The 23,689-nt window shown below is 42.0% G+C and overlaps 2 protein-coding genes and 1 long non-coding RNA gene across 5 annotated transcripts in view; 1 reads left to right on the forward strand and 2 right to left on the reverse strand.

Annotated features, from left to right (window-relative positions):
• Positions 1-9,784, reverse strand: part of myo1d (myosin 1D) — a 37,740-nt gene extending 27,956 nt beyond the window's left edge. Inside the window, exons 1-4 of the mRNA XM_077502323.1 lie at positions 9,372-9,784; positions 924-1,132; positions 303-396; positions 58-223 (exon numbers count right to left, since the gene is read on the reverse strand). Of these exons, the coding sequence (XP_077358449.1) occupies positions 58-223; positions 303-396; positions 924-1,132; positions 9,372-9,466 (564 nt within the window). The 5' untranslated portion in view covers positions 9,467-9,784. The remainder of the gene's footprint in view (positions 1-57; positions 224-302; positions 397-923; positions 1,133-9,371) is intronic.
• LOC144004798 (uncharacterized) lies at positions 8,169-13,030 on the forward strand. Its single transcript, XR_013279444.1, has 3 exons — positions 8,169-9,524; positions 11,664-11,757; positions 11,860-13,030. It is a non-coding gene; the product is annotated as an uncharacterized LOC144004798 (long non-coding RNA).
• Positions 12,441-23,689, reverse strand: part of pdk2a (pyruvate dehydrogenase kinase 2a) — an 86,827-nt gene continuing 75,578 nt past the window's right edge. The window contains exons 1-11 of one of the 3 annotated variants that reach the window (XM_077502330.1): positions 19,252-19,471; positions 18,734-18,875; positions 18,287-18,358; positions 16,647-16,831; positions 16,475-16,564; positions 15,574-15,651; positions 15,351-15,427; positions 15,170-15,265; positions 14,574-14,684; positions 14,392-14,505; positions 12,441-13,204 (exon numbers count right to left, since the gene is read on the reverse strand). In XM_077502330.1, coding sequence (XP_077358456.1) covers positions 13,061-13,204; positions 14,392-14,505; positions 14,574-14,684; positions 15,170-15,265; positions 15,351-15,427; positions 15,574-15,651; positions 16,475-16,564; positions 16,647-16,831; positions 18,287-18,358; positions 18,734-18,875; positions 19,252-19,369 — 1,227 coding nt within the window. In that variant the 5' untranslated portion in view covers positions 19,370-19,471 and the 3' untranslated portion in view covers positions 12,441-13,060. Of the gene's footprint in view, positions 13,205-14,391; positions 14,506-14,573; positions 14,685-15,169; positions 15,266-15,350; positions 15,428-15,573; positions 15,652-16,474; positions 16,565-16,646; positions 16,832-18,286; positions 18,359-18,733; positions 18,876-19,251; positions 19,472-23,689 lie in introns of those variants that run through there. The other 2 variants (XM_077502331.1, XR_013279443.1) reach the window with 2 other exon arrangements.

Raw genomic sequence — 23,689 nt, forward strand, 5'->3', positions numbered from 1 at the left:
ATCCGATGCAATAAGAGAAAGACTGGTGATCAATTTAATGATTGGATCCTCCCTTACCTTCTCAAGCAGGTAGTTGCTGATGTGGCCGCCGATGGGGTCCCCCTTGAAGTCAAAGTTTATGTCCATGTATTTGCCGAATCGGCTGGAGTTGTCGTTGCGGTTGGTCTTGGCGTTCCCGAAGGCCTCCAGGACGCAGTTGGACTTGAGGAGCATGTTCTTTACCCTGAGCAGGACACGGCGGTCAGCTTGTCACACATTTGCTTGCTTTGTGCGTATATTATTGTGCTTTGTGTCTTCCTCACCTCTCAACCTCCGCCCGCTGGTTGGGGTTGGTGATGGCAGCGATGTACTGCATGATGTACTTGCTAGCTTCTGTCTTTCCGGCCCCGCTTTCCCCTGCAAAAAAAAAAAAAAAAAACGATAATAAATAAGCATCATGGCTACTTTTGGCACATTGATTCACTTCGGACATCATTACAAAAAAAAAGATTTTATATTCAAACAGATGACTCACTGTAACTAACAAAAGGGATTTTCCAAAGTCAAACCCCAGCATGTCTTTAAATATGGTATACAATTATATTAGGAGTCTATAATTTCAGTTTATTTGGCTGCCAAATGGAATGAGCAGACCTCAAAGAGTGAGGTGTAGTTGTTTCCCTGACCACTGGGTGTCACTTTACCACCATTGTGGTCACACCAAGAAGTATTTTTGCTTGTATGTGTTTCATTGGCAATTGCTTTTTATGTGAAAACCTCATTGAATACTACTCTGAATTGGATAGATTGCATAAAGAAAATTCTTTCAACAAGTGAATTGTTGTTGGGCTGGAAACTAGTCCAGGGTGTACCCCACCTCTCCCCCCAAAGTCAGCTAGGATAAGTTCTAGGAAATGGCTGGATGGACGAATGAAATTTGCTACCTGAGATGACAATACAGGTGTCTTTGTTGCGCCTCTTCATGGCTTTGTAGGCGGCGTCAGCGATGGCGAAGAGATGCGGCGGCCTCTCGTAGAGCTCGCGGCCTTTGTACTGCTCCACCACGTCGCGGCCGTAGATGTTCATGGAGCGGTACGGGTTGACCGACACCACCACCTCGCCAATGTAACTGTAGATTCTACCCTTCTCGAACCTGAAGACCAAAACGGACATTTAGGAAGAAACTTATAAGGTCTATTTCGAGGCTACGTCCTTCAAATTTAAAATGACTTATTTACTAAATATAACCACAATACGGACTAGTAATATATAGTAAGTTAAGAGACTGCCTTTTTTAAGACATAGTGCATTTAAGGTCCGCGATTGGCTGGCAACCAGTCCAGGGTGTACCCCACCTACTGCCCAGAGCCAGCTGAGATAGGCTCCAGCACCCCCCGCGACCCTTGTGAGGAATAAGCGGTCAAGAAAATGGATGGATGGATGCATTTTCAGGCAGTGGTGTCCAAACTACGGCCGGGGGCCAATTTGCGGCCCGCTGTCCATTTTTCAGTGGCCCGCGACATGTGCTAAAAATGGCATTTGACTTAGTTCAAATAAAATAAACAAAACAAAATTGTTTGGAGATGGTCAAAATAAGAAGGGAGGGTATCGAAAAACAGGTACCATTAAAGGTCATTTTAGTTAATGTGACGTCATGCATGCTGAGATCACGTCTCTGATCAACTGCTGAAAGGAGGCTGATTCTGTCCTCTTTCATCTAAAAACTGCTTCAAACATCAAAGCGTATGTAGGGATGGAAGAATGTTGATTTGTTGTGATTGTATTGTATTGGTGTTAATGTTTTATGTTATGTTTGTTTGTTTTTTTTCTTTCTGTAAAGCGCTTTGTGACAGTTCAGGCTGTTTGAAAGCGCTATATAAATAAACTTGAGTTGAGTTGAGTAAAACTAATGAAAAAACTAAAACGAAAATTAAAAAAAACAATGTTACCGAAATAAAATAAAAATGCTTTTTAAAAAACTAAAACTAACCCTAACTACATTTTATGTTTACAAAACTAACTAAAACTAACTAATAATTTTAGCAAACGTCCTTTGTTTTAATCTTTGGTAATTAATTGAATGCATGAGCCTTTGGGGATGATTTTAAATATGATTTTTAGTTGATTTATTTTGATATAAACTGGAATAATGATGTTTGGAATTATGTCACACAGAATTGACATCCTCTAGCAGCAGCCAATAGAAAAGCACCTTCAGATGACGTTGCTCCCATGACGGTTTTTAAATATTGCGCACAAGTAATACACATTAAAAAAAATACAATAAAATAAAAAATAATACTAATACTAATACTGAAACTAACAAACTAAACTAAAACTAAGCATTTTTTAAAGAACTAAACTACTAAAAACTAACAGAACCACCCTGAAAACTAATCAAAACTAACTAAAATGAAAAATTCCAAAACTATAATAACCCTACTACCATATTACAAATAAATTGGTTTATATACTGTAACATTTTTCTAAACATGCAAAAGCACAAATAAATTATTTGTACAATTTTTAGAACTAAACACAATTTCCCTTCACAACATTATGTGGCCCTTGCGTCCTTCTGATTTTCTGTATGTGGCCCTCAAATGAAAAAGTTTGGTCACCCCTGATTTAAGGTTCTTGTGTAATTTTTCAAGGACATTTTTTTGGTTGTTTAAGTAAGGCTTTGTAAACACCCTGGATAGCAGATAATGCAAATCTGCCTTGACACTCCGACCTCATTATTATGCAGGGAAAAGATAAGCAAACATCAACTTTATTGAGCAGCATAAATCGTTAATATACAACCAAGCTTGTGAGTTTTCTCCAGCTTCATCCAACATTCCATAAAGAGGGCAAACAGAAGACTGAATTGTCCATATTTGTCATTGTGAGTGTAAATGTTTTTGTCTTCGTGCCCTGCGTTTGGCTGGCGACCATTCCATAGTGTGATCCCGACGCTCAAGTTCATCCGCTACCCTAATGACGACACCTAGTATCAAAAACACCTCCATCATTTAAGAAGAAAGCTTTGTGCCTTTTCCTCCCTCCTCTCCTCGCTATCCTCCAGGCCGCCAAATGACCTCCTTCCGTTTCCTTCCTCTTCCAAAAAAGCAATCGGATCCCGGCTGGTCGGCACAGAAGAAGAATGGCTTCTTTATTCAGCGCTGCCTAACGTCTGCTGCCCACTGACAAACAAGCCGGGTAAGCGGGGGCCGACTCATTTCAGAGACATCCTCACAGTCGCGTGTGAAGTCTGTCACCGAAGCCAGTCAAGTCCTCCTTGTTGGCAAACAAACCAATATGACAGGTAGGTAATGTCGGCGCCATCTAGCTAACATTAGCAGCACGCTACAACACCTCTTTGGCAGCCGGACCAGAACACGAGCATTGTTCCGCTAGGCTAACACGCGTCGCCATTCAAAGCTCCATTGTGCCCGAGCTGCTCGCCGCCACCGCCAGGAGGCTGCCGTACGCCCGCTCCATTGTTCCGGCGTCAATCGAACGTCTTTGTCTGAAAAACGGACCCTCACCGTGCCCCAACGTGGGCCGACAGATGTAGCGAGAAGAGTTTAGCGTATTTTCTTCACCGGAAGTTCAGCCTGGAAATAGTTAAATTTGGAATGTTTAATTTCGGATTCTGCATCGATTAATCGAATACCGGTAATTTGAATAATTCATTAAGAAAAAAGGTGTGCCTCAAGTGTGTGTTGGGAAGAGGGTTATTAGAGTTTTGGAATTTTTCATTTTATTTCGTTTTGAGTTTTGTTTTTTAAATTGAATTAGTTTTTAATTAGTTTTCAGGGTGGTTTGTTAGGTTTTTTTTTTGTTTTAATTGTTTAATAAATGCTTAGTTTTAGTTTAGTTTTAGTTAGTTTCAGTATTAGTTTAAGGTTGATTTTTAAAAAAAAAATGTGTATTACTTGTGTGCAATATTAAAAAAAACAATGGGAGCGACGTCATCTGAAGGTGCTTTTTTCTATTGGCTGCTGGTAGATGACGTCACTTCTGTGTGACACACTTTCAAACGTCCTTATTTCATTTAATATTAAAATAAATATACTTAAAAAATCACATTTAAAATCATCCCCAAAGGCTCATGCATTAAATTACCAAAGACGAAAATGAAGGACATTTTTGCTGTAATTATAGTTAGATTTAGTTAGTTTTGTAAACATAAAATGTAGCTTCAGTTAGTTTTCGTTTTTTAAAATGTATTTTCGGTTTTATTTCATTCACGAAATTGTTTTTTAAATTTAGTTTTTTTGTTAGTTTTAGTTAACTAAAACAACCTTGGTTGGTAATAAAGCTATCAGAGGTTGAGCCTGAAATTTAATTGCCCATCTTATCGTTTGGTGTGGAAGGAAGAAGGCCATCAAACACGGATGAATGGAGATGACAGGCAGAAAAAAAAAAAAAGCTCACAAACTCTTTCAAGAAGAGGAGAAGCAGTTTAATATTGAACTTTGCATTATTATTCTTGTGTAGGAGGAGATAGAAGAGGGAGGAGGAGGAGGAGAGAAAGCGGTGAGAAAATGTCATAAATGGCTTGAGCTCCTCCCAAAAGTTGACCATAAAAAAGATCCGCCCAGGCCAAACTGCAGTGTGCGGTTCTGTGTGCGCGCTCTGCTCTTGTCTTTCCATCTTTGTGCAGCGCAACCCTTTTGACTCCCAAGAACACAAGCACAAGAACAACAGCCATTCTCTATTTGCAGCCTGCATCATTTTCTCACGTATCTCCGTTCATACAGCAGGTTATTGGTTGATTGTCCCAATACTTTTGTTTTTGGTCCATGATGGCATGCGTTCATCCTGCACGTGTGCCAACGGTTTCACCTTCAGGGTCATGTCAGGCATTATAAAGAGCGAGGGGATAATCTGCGTGTGCTCCACATTATCATCAGTCGCTCTTGTTTGAGTCCGAGGGGCTTAAGCTGATCTCAGCCCGCCCGCCCGCCGCGGATGCCGCCGGAGTGGCACGTGATGCCCGTAAAAAACAAACAAAAAAAAACGCCATCTCCAGCTGTGCTTGAACGGGGAAGACTTCAGCTCAAATTTGTTAGTGGAAACAGGAGCTGCGGGTACACGGATCCAGTGACTGACCCACTCCACAACAACACAATAAACGGGTTCAATAAGACAACGATCTTCTGGGGAAGGTGGGTGGGGCCTGATGCAAAAGCTGATGTTTCCATTGAAGAGTAGGACAAAAAAAAGTGAAAAACAAAATGGAGGCTTCCAGAAAGAAGCAGTGACTCAGGAAGCTATTTGGGGAAAAGACCAGATTGCAATCGAGACCCAGAAAGGATCTGCGGACTAAATTGAATAATAATTACACGCTCCCTGAGGAGCAAGAGCGTGTGCGTATATGTGTGTGTGCTGAGTCAGCAGTTAGTATCCTATCCAATATCTCCCCCCCACAGGCGGGTGAGACAACTACATAATGACATCATGTCAAAAACAAGAAGGCTTCAGTGAAGAAGTGTCACATCAGCGTACAGCATTTTCTAATACATGTGTAAGATTTTCCTACGCCATTCAAATATATTAAGCCACATTGACACAAAAATCCATATCCCACTAATAGAGATAACATCTAAAAATCTGTATTATAGCTCAAACTAGCTTCAACTGTATAGGTTAGCTTGTTCTGATTCTGCTTCTGGGTTGTCAATGTATTAGCCCTAAAATGCACCTAAAATGGCAGCTTCCATCCAACATGGCTGGCTTCCTGATAGATTTGATATTTTTTGCCCAATCTATCCGAATAGAAATGTTGATGTCGCATTTGGTTAAAGTGGAAGTCAACCCTAAATATTTCTTGACTGTAATATAAGTGACCTCGCTAGTCTAAACATGACATTCTGATTAATATTACATTTGTGGAATCTGAATTATGCGGCAAAAGCTGGCCGTTTTTAATCTATCTCAGGGGGCGGCCATTTTGCCACTTGCTGTCGACAGAAGATGACATCAATGTTGCTCAGGGCTCAGGCAACAACCAATCACAGCTCAGCTTCATAAAATAGGTGAGCTGTGATTGGTCGTTGCCTGAGCCCTGAGCAACGTTGATGTCGTGTTCAGTCGACAGCAAGTGACAAAACGGCCGCCCCCTGAGATGGATAAAAACAGCTGGATTTTGCCGCCGCGGCACGGTAGTCGAGTGGTTAGCACGTCCGCTTCCCAGTTCTGAGGTCTCCGGTTCGAGTCCAGGCTCGGACTTTCCTGGGTGGAGTTTGCATGTTCTCCCCGTGCCCGCGTGGGTCTTCTCCGGGTACTCCGGCCTCCTCCCACATTCCAAAGACATGCATGGCAGGTTAATTGGGCGCTCCGAATTGTCCCTAGGTGTGCGTGTGAGTGTGGATGGTTGTTCGTCTCTGTGTGCCCTGCGATTGGCTGGCAACCAGTCCAGGGTGTCCCCCGCCTACTGCCCAGAGCCAGCTGAGATAGGCGCCAGCAGCCCCCGCGACCCTTGTGAGGAATAAGCGGTCAAGAAAATGGATGGATGGATGGATGGATGTTGCCGCTTAACTCATATTCCACTAACGCAATATTAACCAGAATGCCATATTTAGACAAGTGGGGCTGTATAGAACATATTACTGTCCAAAAAATGTTTTGGGTTGACTTCCCCTTGAACAAACAGGAACCTGGTATGCAACTAGTCACCCCTGACATCTGGAATCTGGCCCAATTCTGACCCCCCCAACGCACTTCAAGTGCAGTTTTGTCAAATTTAAGTGACGTAACCGAAGCCAAGCCAGTGAGGGTAGTGTAAGTGTTTTGTTGCCTCCCCCTCCCAAATGAGGCGTCTGCGAGAACTGCTCTACTTATTTGCGGAGGATGTTTGGGCTTCGGTTGGGGGGGGGGCTGCAGAAAAACACATCATGAGCCCGGTGAGAGTTTACATAAGAACGGTAACGTGGTTCCGATTACACAGGCTCGTATGGAAATTCTTGCGGCGAGACTGGACGATCGGGCCCGCCGGGCAAATAAACCGTCTGTTGTCGAGGAGAGGCAGGAAATCTCCAGGCGGGCCAAGACTGAGTTCTGAAGCGACATTGAGGATTTGCCCAAATCCTGACTTTATCAGGCAGGTTGCAGCACTGGTGTATTGCGGGCGGCTCATAAAAGCTATCAGGGCTCTGGTCCACTGGATTTTATTGCCGAGGAGGCCCAGAGGAGAAAGTAAACAGCGCTGCTTTGGCTGATAAGACTGGTACAAAAGGGCAAACCCCGCCTGTCACATGCTCACATTGATTGCCCTGCGTAAGATGACGAGGAAAGACAAAGGTCATGCTGAATTTTGTTCCTAAATGACGTCTTCTAAGTTCTACCAAAAAAAAAACAAAAAAAACATGTCTGTCATTCATCATCCAGTAAGCCCTACTTTTGCGTAAGAGCACACAATGCCAACATTACATCGAAAAAAACTTTTGATTTTGGTCCAAAGTGCAAAACCCCGATTGACGATGAGGATGAAAGCGGAAGGTGGTCCTTAAAACAGCTTAAGGAAACTCTCGAAACATGAGGGAGCAACACAGTCAGGAGGAAACGCCGGCTTTCGCTTTCCTTCCTGTCCTCTTCTAAACCCTCCACAGTTCAAAGGTCAAATCACTCCAGCCTCTCAGAAGGCCAAGTCTCACTTGTTGAAAAATGTCATTCGACTGGAAGAGCAAGTTGAGAGAATGATGTAGAACCCTCGGTGGCTGCTGGTTGGCGGAGTGTACTTGTGCCAGACACAGCCAGCCCCGCCCACTTCCCGGGACTTCCTGCGAGACTAAAACAAACAGCCGATCCTGTAATTATTTGCTTTGCAGTCCGCTTGCTGCCTTATAAAGACATTCAGACCGGCATCCAATCAGGAAAGAGAACCCTTATCCTGCCGGCCATCTGTCCCAAAGGAGCGGGCACCGCTTCACCCTCAGAAACCATCTTTTTCCAAAGCAACATGGCGAGCATGGAGTGACGGGAACGCTCAGCAGAAAAGTTATTCGGAGGTTGGAGTCCCTCAATTGAGGCTTGGGTGTGAACCAAAACTCGTCTGCGAGCCCATTTCCCGTCGAGATTGTCACCAGACCTGAACAACTGAGCTGCGTCTTCACCAATGCCTCAGGGTCCCTCAAACACATGCTGGGAAAATGGGGAAGGGGGTGTGTGGGGGTGTGGGGGGTGGGGGCACTCCTCCTTGGTGACGCCCTCAGCAAATAACAATCCGCACACGCCATCTCCGGACCGAGCTGAGGGGAAAACAAGCAGACAGAAACTGGCAAGAGGCGGGAAAATGAGGCCCAGCGTTGGCCTGCTAGCCGTCTGGCTACTGTGCGCGCTGCCTGGGAAAACACCGTCAAGCTCTGCTTAATATATCAACTAGCCGGGTATAAATGCCACAAGCTGTCCATTAATTGTTGGGTATCTAAAGTAATCTCTTGGACTGTAACGATACACCCACAGTTCGATTTATGATTTCATTTTTTTTTTTTTTTTATCAAATTAATATAAAAGTAGTTCAACTAGAATTAGTGGTAGCCAGTTTTAGTCGCTCTAGTCAGATTACTGTCACCCAAAAAAGTAGTCATGTGACACATAGTTGGAGTAGGATTGTTGAATAAATCTAAGTCTACATTAATTAATCTAAATTATAATAATACAGTGGACCAGGCTGCTTCTTTTGCAAGGGATTAAAGGCAATCACACAGTCAAATCGTGCTGAACAACGTCAAAAAGGCATGGCCACCATGTACACGTTGCAAAAGCAGTGATTTATTGACGTTGGAAACTTTGGAACGAGAGGTATGCAGTGCATACTATGCACTTCCCAGCCACAAATATTTTTGCAAAGTTCACCTTGCCTCACCTGTACAACCTAACATGAGCGCAAATGGAGGTGCAGTACAGTAGTAGTATTTTTTTATTATATACATTATATTAAAGTGTTTTTTGTTGAATATTTAAAATTTAAATGTGTTCTATATCAAAGGCAAGGCAACATTATTTAATTGCGCATCTCATAGACAAAGTGAAATGGCTGGCAGAAATAATGTCAATTTGCTTTTTCTAAAAGTGAAGAAATTAGAATTATTTTTGTGGAAAAATAACAGGAGACTTAATTTTAAAACATGGGTTCTAACAATAATTTAAACTGTTCGCAGTCTTATGAAATACCGTTAAAACATACAATAAAATGTTTAAATAAACGCTGCCACGACAAACCCAGCTACATCAAATACACATGGTCAAGCTGTCAGTCAAAATATGCCTTTATGACGTCAAAATTCAGGGATTGCTCCTTTATGACGTCACACTACCACCTGGCCACCCGCAAATGGAACTTTTGGCGGGTTATGTTGGCCTGGAGCACCTGTTCCAGTGAAACAAAAAATAAGGCCGCTCACCTCAGCTTCAGGTTGGCCATGAAGTCCTCCATGGACACGGTGTCCAGAAGCACAAAGTCGGCCATCCCGAACTCGAGGCTCTCGTGTTCGGCCATCGTCTTTCCTGGGACGGCTTGGGAGTTTCCTTCTCGAAGCCCCGACGTCCGTTTCCAGGTGAGTCGTCTCTACGCCTCCTCCTCCTTTTGCTTGTCACTGCTCGACGCCAACTTTCCTCAACCGTGACAAAAGTTTGGCTTAGTTTTCAACCTCTACCTCGTGTTAAACTTTCATGTCAAGTTACAATCGCATCCTTGTCCCGTCACTGGGCAAACGTAACCGCGAGCCAAACAAGACTGTCCCTCCTCGTGTACGTCCGGGAGACTCTAGCAGCCAATAGGAACACAGCTTGCTCACCTCAAGCCACGCCCCTAGCCCCTAGACCAAAGAGGGTTTTTTTTTTTTGGTTTTTTTTCTTAGCGACATTCTCTTTTATAAACCACCATTTCATTCCCAGTCCACGGTTCATACTTTGGTGATGACTGAAAAGTGGACCACGCCGCTGTGGGAGGAGTAATGGCGGCTGTAACTACGTTTGCCTGTGACCATACAAGGAAAAAAGTGGGATTTTCCCTCAGACTTTTAGCGGTCATCAACTGGATGGGCAAGAAGTTTAAAAAACAAACAAAAAAAAAACTACTCGATCAGCAACAAACTTGTTGCTTTGTTTCGAGATAATGTCGGTGCAATTGCGCCATCTGGTGGACAAGAGAGGAAAAGCCTCCAAATTACCCAAAATTACTGATCTTAGTGCCATTACTTGGAATAATTTCAGTCGTAATGACTAAAAAGTCTCCATGTAAACCCGGCTACTGCCATATTGCTCACATTTAATTCTATCTCCTGTTTAGCTGGAAACTCTCTCATGGCTTGATTTGAACATATTTGTTATAGTGTGGTATGCTTTCATTGTCAAGCCACAGGGGTCTCGTCTTTGAAATTGCTAACATGAGTCAGACGAACCTCGTTCAACTTCCTTTTCATACCGCCTCCACCAACACAGGACCATGGGAGACAGGGCATTCGGGTCTAGAATGCCCTCCCAGAATCCCTGTGAGGGCCCCACAAAGTGTAGAGGCCTTTGAAAAAGACCATTTAATATTTTTTTTTTAAAATATGTTTTCTATTTTGTTGTGATCACAAACCTGCATTTTTTAACGTGTGTTTATTTGTCTATGTATTTAACTTGACACTAGAACTTTTAGATTTCTTTGGAAATGTATTACAATATTATTTAAAAAAAAAAAAAAAAAAAAAGTAAAACTTGTACTGTAATGGACACCCTCTTATAACTGGGATGTAGTTGTATTCAGAATTAACCAAATGTTCCATGTTTAAATGGCAGTCAGCGCACACCTGGCACCATTTAACTCATTCACTCCCAGCCATTTTCACAGAAGCAATCCCGTTCGCTCCCGGCTGTTTTACTGAATTTTGACTGATTTTGCAAGGCCCACAGAATATTGTGTTCTATTGCTATAAAAGCATGGAAAGATTAAAGAAAGATTAAAGTCTCTTCTTTCATCAGGAAAAAAAAAAGAAGTATGTTTCTATCGGTTTCCGTTTTGCAGCAATTAGCATTAGAAGAGAGCTAAGTTTCATCAGTTTTCACAAATCTATTTCAAATTGTAAGTAATTGAGCTTTTTTTCTACATGGCCCTGGTTGATCTCCTTTGCTCTGCTGCCACCTGCTGGCCGTTTGTGTAATAACTACCATTTCTGCAACCGTTCTTTGCAGTTGAGAGGCTACATCAAAGCCTTCTGTATGCTCTAGCATAAAAAACTAAACAAAAAAACGTATAAATACGTCTTTGGGACACTTAGATTAAAAAACGTATTTATACGTTATTGGGAGGAAATGAGTTAAGGTGCCTCTGAATCACCCCAAAGATGTTTTGGATGTTTTTAGTAGTATTTTGCTGACTTTTTAAAATTTCTATACAGAATCAGATTTGTGTATTGCCAGCCATTTATAACTGTTCATAATTGCCTCCACCATGTCCAAGACCCCAAGAAAAACACTGTAGGAATTGTGTTCATTTGGTGACCACACTTGTGTACCTATGGGAATTATGGCCAGAAAGGTCAAATTAGATTTCATCGGAGCGGGATGTAGATTTTTTTAATTAATCTGCACCAAAAAAAAAAAAACGCCTCACACTTTACAATCTCAGTGTGGCAGGAGCTCCTCGCTGGCATCTGCCAGGACTTCAGTTGCATAATAGATGAACTTTTTATGTTCCATCTGCCTGCCAGCTCTGGAGGAGTTCTGCTCGGTCCTGCGCAAATAAAGATGACAACAACCAGGAGGAGGAGACGACCACCTGCGATCACGCTCGAGATGACATTTGTGCGGCTTCACACTTACTCACGATGCTGTGTTTATGTGTCATCACCAGGAATCAGTCTTCACTTTTCACTCCCTTCTCCTCACCTGCTTCTTCGTCCTCAGCGATCAGCATCCGCGAGATGGATGATGACACACACAGCCAGCTGGATGATCGACGCCTCGTTGGCCCGCTAGGTAGCGACCGTTAAAGTGAGCCTCGGCTGACATTCCCCGTCGCCCGGCGGGCAGATGGCGGCGACACGCGCTGCGATGCCGGTTATAAGAGCAGCGGCGATCTGTTGAGCGCGCGTCATCCACACTGCATGCGGTCAGATGACACGCCATTCTGAACCCCAATGAGAGGTGGCTCTAAAATGCTGCCTTTACAAAGATTATGAAACGCCAAATGCAGTTGATATGGACTGACTTTGGCCCATGAATAGTGAACATTTATGCATAATTTACGCGGATTATAAATGCATTAAAAATTTTTTTTAAGAAAGATGGTAAACTGGCAGTAAAGTTTTCCACATTTTTTTTGACAGCGAATTATCAATCACATTGACACTGGTTGTAGTAATAATGACTGACATGTAACTGAGCAGTCTACTTGAGAATTTTGTGATACACGAAGATTAGACTCAATTTCCATGCAGCTATTTCACTGTAGGTAATTGTGGTCAGACAAACAGACACCTTGGGTCTTCATATATATATATTTTTTAATACTAACTTATCTATCATATTTACAGTATTTACAATCACTACAAGCTGAGAATAAAGTTATAAAAATAACATTTTGAATAATATTGATGAGATGGACTACACATGTCAAGTCACAGTCTGCTAATAATAATAATAATAATAATAATAATAATAATAATAATCACTAACGCGCACTGTTTGCTGATGATGTTCTGATTGTCACATGACAGATGTTTGTTCAAAGGCCCACACAAGAATGGAGTAAACAATTCCAACTTGGAATTTCCAAGTCATTCACATATGATCCTTTGGGTGGGAGTATTGTGGGGGACGGGGGACGTGGGCGGGGTCTCAGCACCTTCCTTCCTCGTTCCGACCCGACAACATGCTGGAAGCCGCGCGGGACAGCTCCGCTTGCCGACTTTTTTTTTTTTTTTGACCCCTTCCGATCGTCCCTGACAAAAACGACATGCTACTGCTCAGACTGAAGTGAGAGCAGGCACTTGTCTGATTGGTCCATGATGGCAGGGAGGAGGAGGGGTGTGTGCAAAAGGCCTTCAGGAGGACTTTTTCAGGGGCGGGGCAGCAGTGGGGGTGTTCAAACGGACCGGACGCGGCTTCACTTGGCCACCTTGTAGTTGCTGAGGTCCAGAGGTTCTCTGCTGGGGATGCACCAGTCATCCGCCTCCTGGCTCACTTTGTAGTTCCTCAGCGCCGTCTTGTTGTACACCGGGAGCCTCTCGATGGAGTCCGTCGACAGCGCCTGACACATACACGACCATTTTTTCATCAGGTTAATCAGATCTTAGAATTTTGATTAATCACGATCAAACGCTTAATTAAAAAGGCATTTTTTCAACATTTAAAGAGCACCTGTTATGTGTCAATTCTTTCATCATTTAATGTTATAACGGACAGGACGTCTTCAACATTTTTTGATCCACTGCACATGCTCATCCTCCTCTTTTTCTAATTTGTTAATTATGTACATAATTTAAAATAAATTAAAAAAATGACCCCAATGTGAACAAATATTCTGAATGTCATACATTTATTAAAGGCTTTACTTTAATGCATGTAGTTGCTTATTGCTCAAACCCGTAATCATCCGCTGTCAATCTTAAGGATCATCTGCGGTCATAATTAATGGCGTGATTAATCTGCATGAATACATATTGAATGCAATATTTTTTTGTGATTAATGAATTAGTGCTTCAATTGACAGCACAAAAAAAACAAAAAAAAACAAAACAAATGTTTAACTCATTTGCTCCCAATAACGTGTAAATACGTTTTTCTTTTTTATGTTTTAAGTGTCCCAAAGACGTTTATACGTTTTTTTTGTTTGTTTGTTTTTATGCTAGGCCATACAGAAGGCTTTGATGCAGCCTCTCAACTGCAAAGAACGGTTGCAGAAATGGTAGTTATTACACAAACGGCCAGCAGGTGGCAGCAGAGCAAAGGTGATCAACCAGGGCCATCTAGGAAAAAAAGCTAAATGACTTCCAATTTTGAATAGATTTGTGAAAACTAATGAAACTTAGCTCTCTTCTAATGCTAACTGCTGCAAAACGGAAATAGAAGCATATTTTTTTCCTGATAAAAGAAGAGACTTTAATCTTTCTTTTGATAGGTTCCATGATTTTATAGCAATTGAACACAATATTCTGTGGGCCTTGAAAAATCAGTCAAAATTCAGTAAAACAGCCGGGAGCGAACGGATTGCTTCTGTGAAAATGGCTGGGAGTGAATTAATAGTATTTACATGTTTTTGGGTTTGAATGAGTTAATAAAAAAATGTATCACACAGCTTCTCAGTTTAAACCTCCTTAATCCTTTAGTTTAAAATTGGATTAAAGTGGAATTATAAAAAGATCTTTCAAAAGTTGCCTTCAGCGGTAATAATGGGCATATCACAGCCGTGGTCTTGTGCACACGGCTTCATCTTACCTTCAAGTAGATGACGGCGTCGGTTCCGTGACCCTCCATGGAGTAGAGCTGCAGGTCGCCCTGGAAGTACTTGGCGTAGAGGCGCGAGATGGGAAGCCCGTAGCCGAAGCCGGCCTGCGCGCAAGGATGGATGCCTTTTAAAAAAAACTGCTCCCGTTTGTTACATAACGTCGCGGACCCACCAGCGGCGGTCGGGCGTGCTCGCCCATCTGCGGCGCGGGGGCGGTGGAGTACATGTAGCTGAAGAGGTTGTCGATCCGGCGGAAGGGAACGCCGCCGCCCTTGTCGCTCACCTGCCGGGAAAAAGGGAGAGGACGACGACGTCAGCAACAGTTTGAGTGAGCCTCTTGGTGACGCCACTTGTCGCCATGGCGACGCTGGAGAAGAGACACGCTTGTTGGTGAGGAACACCATCGTTTTTACACTGTTAGACTAACAAATTTGTAGCCTAGAAATACTTTTTTTAAATTTATTTTTGTGTTAAAATAAATTTGTAAAATCATTTTGCTTCTTCTAATATTTCAAATAATTTCTTGAAAATTGTTAGAATTACAAATAATTTCTTGTAAATTTCTACTTTGTGTGCAATGACAATAAAGATTGGAATAAAAAAAAAAAGCTGGCAGTAGCGATTCAAAATTCAACTTTCTGCGTCAAGTAGCTTTAAATAAAAACAATTTCCCCCCTCATTGCTCTTCCGTGTTTTTCTGCGTGATGGGCGTGCACTCATGGCAGACAACGAGGCGCTCTAATGCGGTCATGCCAGAATACTACGCACCTTAATGGACATGTCCTCTCCCCCGAGAGACACCAGCACCTGAATGGCCGGCAGCTCTCTGTTCTCGTGCATCTCGATGGTCGCCCTCATGGCGTTCTGGTCACGATGATGACAATTAAGGAATAATCGTTTAAAAAACAAAACAAAAAAAGTATTTGTGTACGTGTTGTAGCCGTCTGACCTTGAAGAGCTCGAACAGCATGTGATACAAGTGCGACGGCACATACACGATGCCGATTGGCTGCTGCGTCTTCTTGGCTGCGCGAGGGAAAAAACTAAATCTCATTGAAAAATATCTCATTGAAAAGGATGAATTGATTCCTAACTTTATCAAAAGTCAGTGTGAAGCGGACTTAAAATGAAGTCAGTGGAAATGAGAAACGAGAACAGCACATTGCACTCACTGTTGACCTCTTGTAGAATTAGCGGAGGCGAGCGCAGGTAGTACTGCTCGCACAGCATCTTGGCGCTGTGGAAGGCGTCTGAAATGCAAAGCAAATCATTCATTTTTACACACACGATTCCCTATCAAATAACAATAAAGCAGTAGTCTTAATCGTGGTTCACTATTCACACTCTTAGCATTTTGTCCAAGATATTTGTGGGGTTTTGTATTCTTTCTAAAGTGCCTTGAGATGCCACAAGATGGCGCCAAAGCCCCGTCTAATAGTAATTGGTGTCAAAGAAGAAGTATGAAGAGGTAACAACTTGACAGAGAAGATAAGCTTTGACTGGATTTTAAGCGGAGGAAATTATGAAGAGTTTAAAGGCACGTCTTGTGTATTTCCCCCCCCCCATAATCAGAGATCAAAACTTCATAAGCCATTTACGTTTAAGGGTAATAGTTTGGGGTATTTAAAGTAATAATATAGGCCAGTGTTTACCAAGTGGTACGTGAGCTCCCTCTAGTGGCACTTGAAAGAATCACTGCAAAAGTACAGTTAAAAGTTGTCTTCAACTTTTATGTCCAATCTGTTTTTAAACATTTATTCATGTATAATTTAACTTTAATTTGCAAGACATTTGAGTTGTGCATTTAAGTATTATTTTTTTTAATATTAAAAATTTTCTTCATATTCAATTGGCTTACAATAATAAACTTTTTAGTCATAAAACCCGTAAGTCCCGTTTTTAACACTATTCTGGTTCATGTTAAAGAGCTAAGTTTTTTGAAAGACATTAATAACACGTCTGAGAACCACTGATAGAGGTGATTATCAACATTTGTATAAACATTTTTTGCTATTTGCAGCATACCTCAGCCCCTGTTTGGGAGAAAATTGTAATAACAAAACCGACATTTACCCTGCACCACGTCGCCCACCTGGCAGTGTGGGTCGATGCTGCCGATGGTGTTGGGGTGCACGGGGTTGGTGGTGCCGTCAAAAATGAGAGCTGGCCAAAGACACAAGAGAAGATCTTTCAAATACTGTCTGGACACGCAGTGAGTTGGGGCCCCGTCGTCACGGTTCCGCACTGTGCTGGTTGATGAGCATGCGGATGGAGATGCGGCTCATGTAGAAGCGGTCCAGGAAGTACTGGATGTTCTGGTTGGTGATGGCGTCCTGCCGGAACGCTTCCTTGTACTCCATGACGCCCTGAGCCATGGTGGGGACCACGTCGTTGTGGCGGTTCCGGATGGTCACCAGGGCTTCCACGAACCTGGCCAGACGAGGGCGAGGGGAAAAATTCTGTTACGTCATCTTTCTTTTTTTTGCTCCTTTTCTTTCTCTCTATTCATTTCCTCACAAATTACAATGTTATTAGAAATATCAAAGTCACTAATTCCCATGTGCTTGGGTGCCTTAAGATACGACTTCTACTTATTCAAAATATGAGCAGTCATTCGGCCGATTTTTTTTATGTGGACTCAATTCAACTCACGTTACAATAAGTAGTTTGGCAAATATTGAACCAGTCTTTAAAAGAGAGCCTTCGAGATGTTTAACGCCACGCCCAGCTGAGGTTTACTGTCAACGTCAACAAACAAACATTAGAATTACACACTCACTTTCTTTTGAAAGCACACGTAGCTGTGCCTCAGAAAGGTCCAGTTAGCTTAATGCTAACAGCGCAAAACACCATAGATGTAACAGCATCAACAGTTGTGGGTTGGAGCAAAAAAAAACTCCAACAAATCAACAAAACATAAATTAATCAGTCGTACAGTACCAGAAATTACAGATAGACCGATATGGTTTTTTTCAGGGCCGATATCGATACCGATTAGTAGTCAAGGACGCCGATAACCGATATTTGGAGCCAATATTCATTTTCACTAAAAAGGGAAAATATTAGCATCAAAATTTGGCAAAAATACAAACTCCAGCTCTTATTTTTTTTTTCTGATTTTAAAGCAAGTTTATTGAGCAACTTTTAGGGTTAGTAAAATATTGGGAGTTTTTTTAATTTTTTTATCTTGATCAATAAACGTCTTTTTTAAAATCTAACAAGTTCCGGGATCTCCCAGGGGCAGTAGCATGTTTTCAAAAGTTATATAAAAACAAACAATTGTTTTCTACACCAAATAAAGTATTCAATCATTTCAAAATATCTAAGTATTAAATTTGTACTTATCTTAGTTTTAATTTCAAACAAAAACAGAAGGTACTTAGAGTTCTCAGGGTCAGCGAAAATGGAAATTTAATTAAATGTTTAAAATTTACATTTAAATCAGTTCCCTGAATTTAACATTTTTTATTTTTTTTTTATGGATCGATTATCGGCCATATGATTCTTCAAAATGACCGATGCCGATATTTCTCAAAATGCTGACTATCGGCCCGGCCGATAATCGGCCCGGCCGATAATCGGTCTACCCCTACTAGAAATACTTTTTTCTTTGTTTGTGTCTGCATCATGACTCTAATACTGCCACCTGGTGGCCAAAGCATGAGATTTCAGCATTAAATCCTAATGCGCCGTTTAATCAGGTTCATCCTAATTATGATATTATGCTGTTTATATAAAATACAATTTTATAGCGTGCTATAAAAAACAAAGACAAACTTTTGGTTTTCTGGAGTAGGGGGAGCCTGGAAAAGCCATTTCAATTCCTCTAAATGGGGACAGATGATTTCAAATAAGTTTAGAGGTCACGGAAGAAATTAAACTTACTCTCCAAGGACTTTGTGATCGTCCGGGTTCTTGTGGAGGAAGTCGAGGATTTCCATCAAACTTTGGATGTACCTAACAACACACATACATACACACATTTGATCATAACAGTATGGAATAACAATGCGGGACAGCAAACACATGAGGAGAAAGTAGGCTAAAGTTCACAGCCGAGTAGGGAACCCCCACCCCGTGTCCCCCTTGGCCTCCTCTAGACCGCCTCCGCTCAGTTAGTACGTGCAGATCCGACTGGAGAGAGCCCAACTCGTTGAAAGGGTGTTGTTGTTATTCCGAGTGTGTGACGTAAGTGGACGTGCACAGTACACTTTGCCTTATACTTTCAGTCATCAAGTCAGTAAGGAGAAGAAGAATAACATTCTGTTAGCCATGCATGGCCTTTACAGCCTTTCTCCAAAAAGTTGCTTCATACGACAAACAAACACTCACCAGCCTTGCACCGTTTGCACCGAGGGCGTCGTGAGCAGCTTGTCGGGCAACAGGTTGATCTCCTTCATGATGTTGGACAGCCGCACCGGAAGCTCCTGCCTCAGGAAGGCAAAGGATGTTTTCTCGCAGGCGTTGATGGATCCTGGATAGGACACACGACAAAACATTATCCAAGCAATTCCTATAATGATGGATGCTGTTAGGAGCATCTGGGGACGGCGAGTCTTCGACTAGTCACTATTATATATTTTTTATTTCAAATATGTATAGGCGAGTTGTTTGAAAGAAATTCCTGAGATCTCCTCCTCTTTCCCGATGGGTCCATATCTGACGCAATAATGTATCCAAGTGAACAGCATGCAAGGCCGGCCAACTGCGGTGCATCCATCCCAACATTAAATTGAATGACACTCGTTTAAAAAAAAATAAAACATACAATTCAATGATAATACCAACAATAATAACACTTTGGTCACGTAGCAGTGCTCGTTTGCATGCATATCCGACACTCCACTCACCGAAGTCCAGAAACTGCTTCATGGAGAGCGGCGAAGGGGAAAATTTGGAGAAGTGCTCGATGTGTTTGGGAACACTCGCCAGCGCGGCGTTTTTCATAATAAAGCGAACGAACTTCATGTTTGATGCCGTGGAAGGTCACGGCCGCTAAATGTGACTGCTAGCTCGGGCTGCAGCAAGCTTGCCAGTCAGTCGACTCGCCACAGCAGATGAAGCTACCCAAAAATACGGGGGCGGGGATTAAAGGCGGGTAGCCAATAGGGGGGCGAGATTGTGATTTATTTGCCAAAAAAGCCAATAAGAGCTATGGGGCGGGGTTTGTCGTCAGCTCCGCTTCGGAAAAAAAACAGCGTATGCTAACGCGAGTAGCCAATAGGCGGTGAGATTGTTTTATCTACGCCCCAGTTGGGCCAATAGAAGCTGAAGGGCGGGGTTTGCACGGTCTATTTATCTTCCGGTTGAGCCAATGGGAGCTGCGTGGCATGGTTTGTTATGTGTCCGCCTGGACAGGGGACTGTATCACCTTTGCCCTACTTCTGTTATTTAGGAAGGTGACAAAGTACTGCTAACCCCCGCATATTCGCGTTTGACATGCGTAAATTTGCATAACGCCGTCCAGAATGGAATAGAAAGCTTTTATTTTCATTGTATGGTGCAGATATAACGAAAATGGGGTGCAACTCTCAAGTTTCTGTTTGGAGACTTTTAAAAAACAAACAAACATAAAAACCACAAATTTCAAAAGCACTCCATGTGCAGTAGGAGCTTCATTTAAACCAAAAATAATCATTTGCAGACATTTTGTGGCATCACTATTCACAAGAGATACTGACTAAGCCCTGCTTTGGGGGTTCTTTGTGACTATTTACACTCATTCAAGAAAAGACACATGCTGATTTTTACAACTGCTAACTCGTTTTTCTTGTTTGCATTCGACGTGCCTCCAGGAGGTGCCATGCATTGTGTGGCGCCATTCACATTCAACAGTGGCAGGATGCCTTCAGCGGGGGCTTAATCCACCCACTATCACATTGCAATTATAGAAACCATCAATCAATACTACCCATCCATCCATTTTCTTGACCGCTTATTCCTCACAAGGGTCACGGGGGGTGCTGGAGCCTATCTCAGCTGGCTTTGGGCAGTAGGCAGGGTACACCCTGAACTGGTTGCCAGCCAATCACAGCCATCAATACTATTTATAATAAAAAATAAAAAATAAACACGTGTGCCACATGCATTATCTAGATCAGTTCAAGCAACACCATCCAAATAAAATGTTACTATTGTTTTTTTAGTTTTTTTTGTTTTGCAGTGTCATCTGCAGCGCTTGAAAAAAAAAAAACTGAAATGCGAGGAAACATGGCCGCAAACTTCCTCTATTTGACCTCCTGGGTTTAAATGGTAGCAGCGGTCGGTCGGTCTGCCGATCGGGCTCCCCGGTAGAAGATTCCGTGGAAGTTTGCCAGCGTTGGTTTTGAACAGAAACGCATTCTGTCAGGGAACAATGTGCCCCGCTCGACATCACAAACTCCCGTTATGCAAGCTGCTGCTGCTGCTGAGTCGGGATTGTCCTCACAAAGCCGCCCGCCTCCTTGTTGTTGTTCATCGAAACACTAGCTCATATAATCAATGTCATGTAACGTTTTGGATTCAAGTTAAGGTGCCCTCGTCATTTTTGTGGTTTCCCTCAAAAGGGTGTTAGAACTGAAAATCGTCAACTCATCATATAGACACACTTTTGACACAGCCTGTTTTTCTGGATATGCAAAGAAACTAGTTCAATCTAAAACAGAAAGATTCCTTTTTGCAATTTAATTAATTCAGTGATTTCAGTTCCAGAAGCAAAACTGTTTCCCTCCATTTTCCACTGTCTGTGTCGGAGGTCTAATTTGTGAACACATCACATTAATGATTAACTAAGATCCTCAAGTGATTTCAAATTTGGCATTTTATTACCGACTACTCTTCCTTTGATTCTGAATGTGGAGATTGGTTCAGAGAGGGGGCGGATCTATTCTTGTAGGATACAGGGGTGTGGGCCACCCCAAAATCAAGAAAAATTCCAAACTGTCCTGTTTAAAAATAACTAGTTAAATAAACTATAGTGCATTATTAATCGACTTATTAGTTTTAGCGTGTTTAATAAAGTCAAACAATTTCAAAATGGCCCGAGCATCCTTCGATTTGACTGTATGCGGCCCTCAAAGGAAAAACTTTGGACACCCCTGGCCTAAACTATCCAGGTTAGCTAAATTCAACAAAACCACAAATTATCAGCAACATCAAACGGAATTTTAGATGGCTATCTCAGGATTTACAAGGTGTACAGTCGTACTTAAAAAATATGATAAAATTATATATATATATATATATATATATATATATATATATATATATATATATAATTATTTTAATTAATTTATTTTATTTAAATTGATTGATTTTTTTAAGTACAACTGTACACCTTGTAAATCCCGAGATATCCATCTAAACCGATGGAGAACTCAAGCAGGTTCACATAAATTAGTTTTTTGTGGACTTTAATTTTGTTCAGTATCAATTTAAATCTCTGACATTAATTAAAAAATGACTTTTGACCTGATTTAAAGAGAAACATCATCGTCATACTTGATAACGATGACAACTTCAATACAGTAAATAAATACTGTAAGTTTAAATGGACCATTTGTATCATCACTGAAGAATCTCCAGTTTAACTACTGGAAACTCGATCTCCACTGAGCAGTGTGTACTGTTTGGTTGGGGGTTGTATTACCCCCACCCGGCCACACCCACACCCCCTAGTAATTTTCCATCAGCCGGCATTCCTACTACTGCTCGGCTTCTATTCCCGCTGTCAGCGTGGCCTTACCAAGTGGCGCAACTGGACCTGGACCAGGATCGTGCAGGGGGATGTTGCCAACTTGGAACAACATGTTCTTGCGATAGTGACGTGCAGTGTGGATGAAAAGTACACACGCACACACCTGCTGCAGTGTGCCACAAATAACTCAACAACTCATGCCTGAAAACAGATAGACGAGCAATTTTAGTTGGAAACATTTAAGCATTCAGCCTATGAAGCCACTTTCACTCAACAGTGCCCCCTCCTGGAAGAAATGTGTAACTGCAACAGTGCCCCTCCTGATGCTTATCTTTGACTGGGTGCATTATGACATCTGAGGTGGGCCAGAAAGACGATATCGCCCACACAAGAACTGCGGGTGAAGTATAGCATAAGAATTAGCATATTCATATCCAATATTTAAGTTCTGGCCGACCTCGTGCGAATAACTAACACATTAAGAAGTATTCCGGTGCTGACATTTCACTCTACACCTGACACAAGTAGACCTTCATCCTCCCGGGATGACGACAGTCACAGTTGTGTTGGATGACTCGCACCCTATTTGTAAAATGATCTTTTCTTGGGCCATAAGGCCCCGGAATGAATCAGTGAGGAAAAAGGGATGAGGAAGATCACAAGCGAGCAGGTTATATACAGGCGCTTACATAAGAAACACCCACCAGCGTGTTATTTATTGTGCACGCTGTTGCTGACTGGCTTGCCTGCTTGCTTTGCCCCCGAAATAAAACCAAAAAGTCGAAAAAGGAGGAGCTAACGGAACTCTGCGGACTATGATGAGCAGACCTACAACAACAACAACAAAAAGTCTCAAAAAGTCATGCCCCAAAAGACAAGAGGTCTGCTATGAAACACACATGTTGGGGTTGATTTGGTTCTTCCAATCAATTACTAAATCAGTTTCATGACTACATGAAATGTGGTAGGCGTGTCTCAGACAAGTAAACCCACAAAAGAAGCCTCAAGATCTCATATCTGGAAGGAAGTCTGACATTTTGGTTGAATGCTGCCATTTTATTCACAATTTGGTAATTCCCAATTCCTTTCAATGACTTATAAATTCACCCCCTTAAGCCAGTTTGACTTAACAACATCAAATTTGGTAGGGATGTTTATCTCAAGTAAACCCACAAAAACGTCTCAAGAAGCTATGCTTAAATATTCCCAGGAAGTCTGCCATTTTGGTTCAATGCCACCATTTTAGTGACAATTTGGTCATTTCCAAAGCTCCTTTCAGTTATTAAAAATTCAGCCCCTTAAGCCAGTTTGACTTAGCAACATCAAATTTGGTAGGCATGCTTATCTCAAGTAGACCCACAAAAAAAGTCTCAAGAAGCTATGCCCAAATATGAACAGAAAGTCTGCCATTTTGATTCAATGCCGCCATTTTACTGACAATTTGATCATTTCCAATGCTCCTATCAATTATTAAAAAATTCAGCCCTTTAAGCCAGTTTGACTTAGCAGCATCAAATTTGGTAGGCATGTTTATCTCAAGTAGACCCACAAAAAACGTCTCAAGAAGCTATGCCCAAATATGAACAGAAAGTCTGCCATTTTGATTCAATGCC

The sequence above is a fragment of the Festucalex cinctus genome, chromosome 17 (genome assembly GCF_051991245.1).
Source record: "Festucalex cinctus isolate MCC-2025b chromosome 17, RoL_Fcin_1.0, whole genome shotgun sequence".
Taxonomy (NCBI): domain Eukaryota; kingdom Metazoa; phylum Chordata; class Actinopteri; order Syngnathiformes; family Syngnathidae; genus Festucalex; species Festucalex cinctus.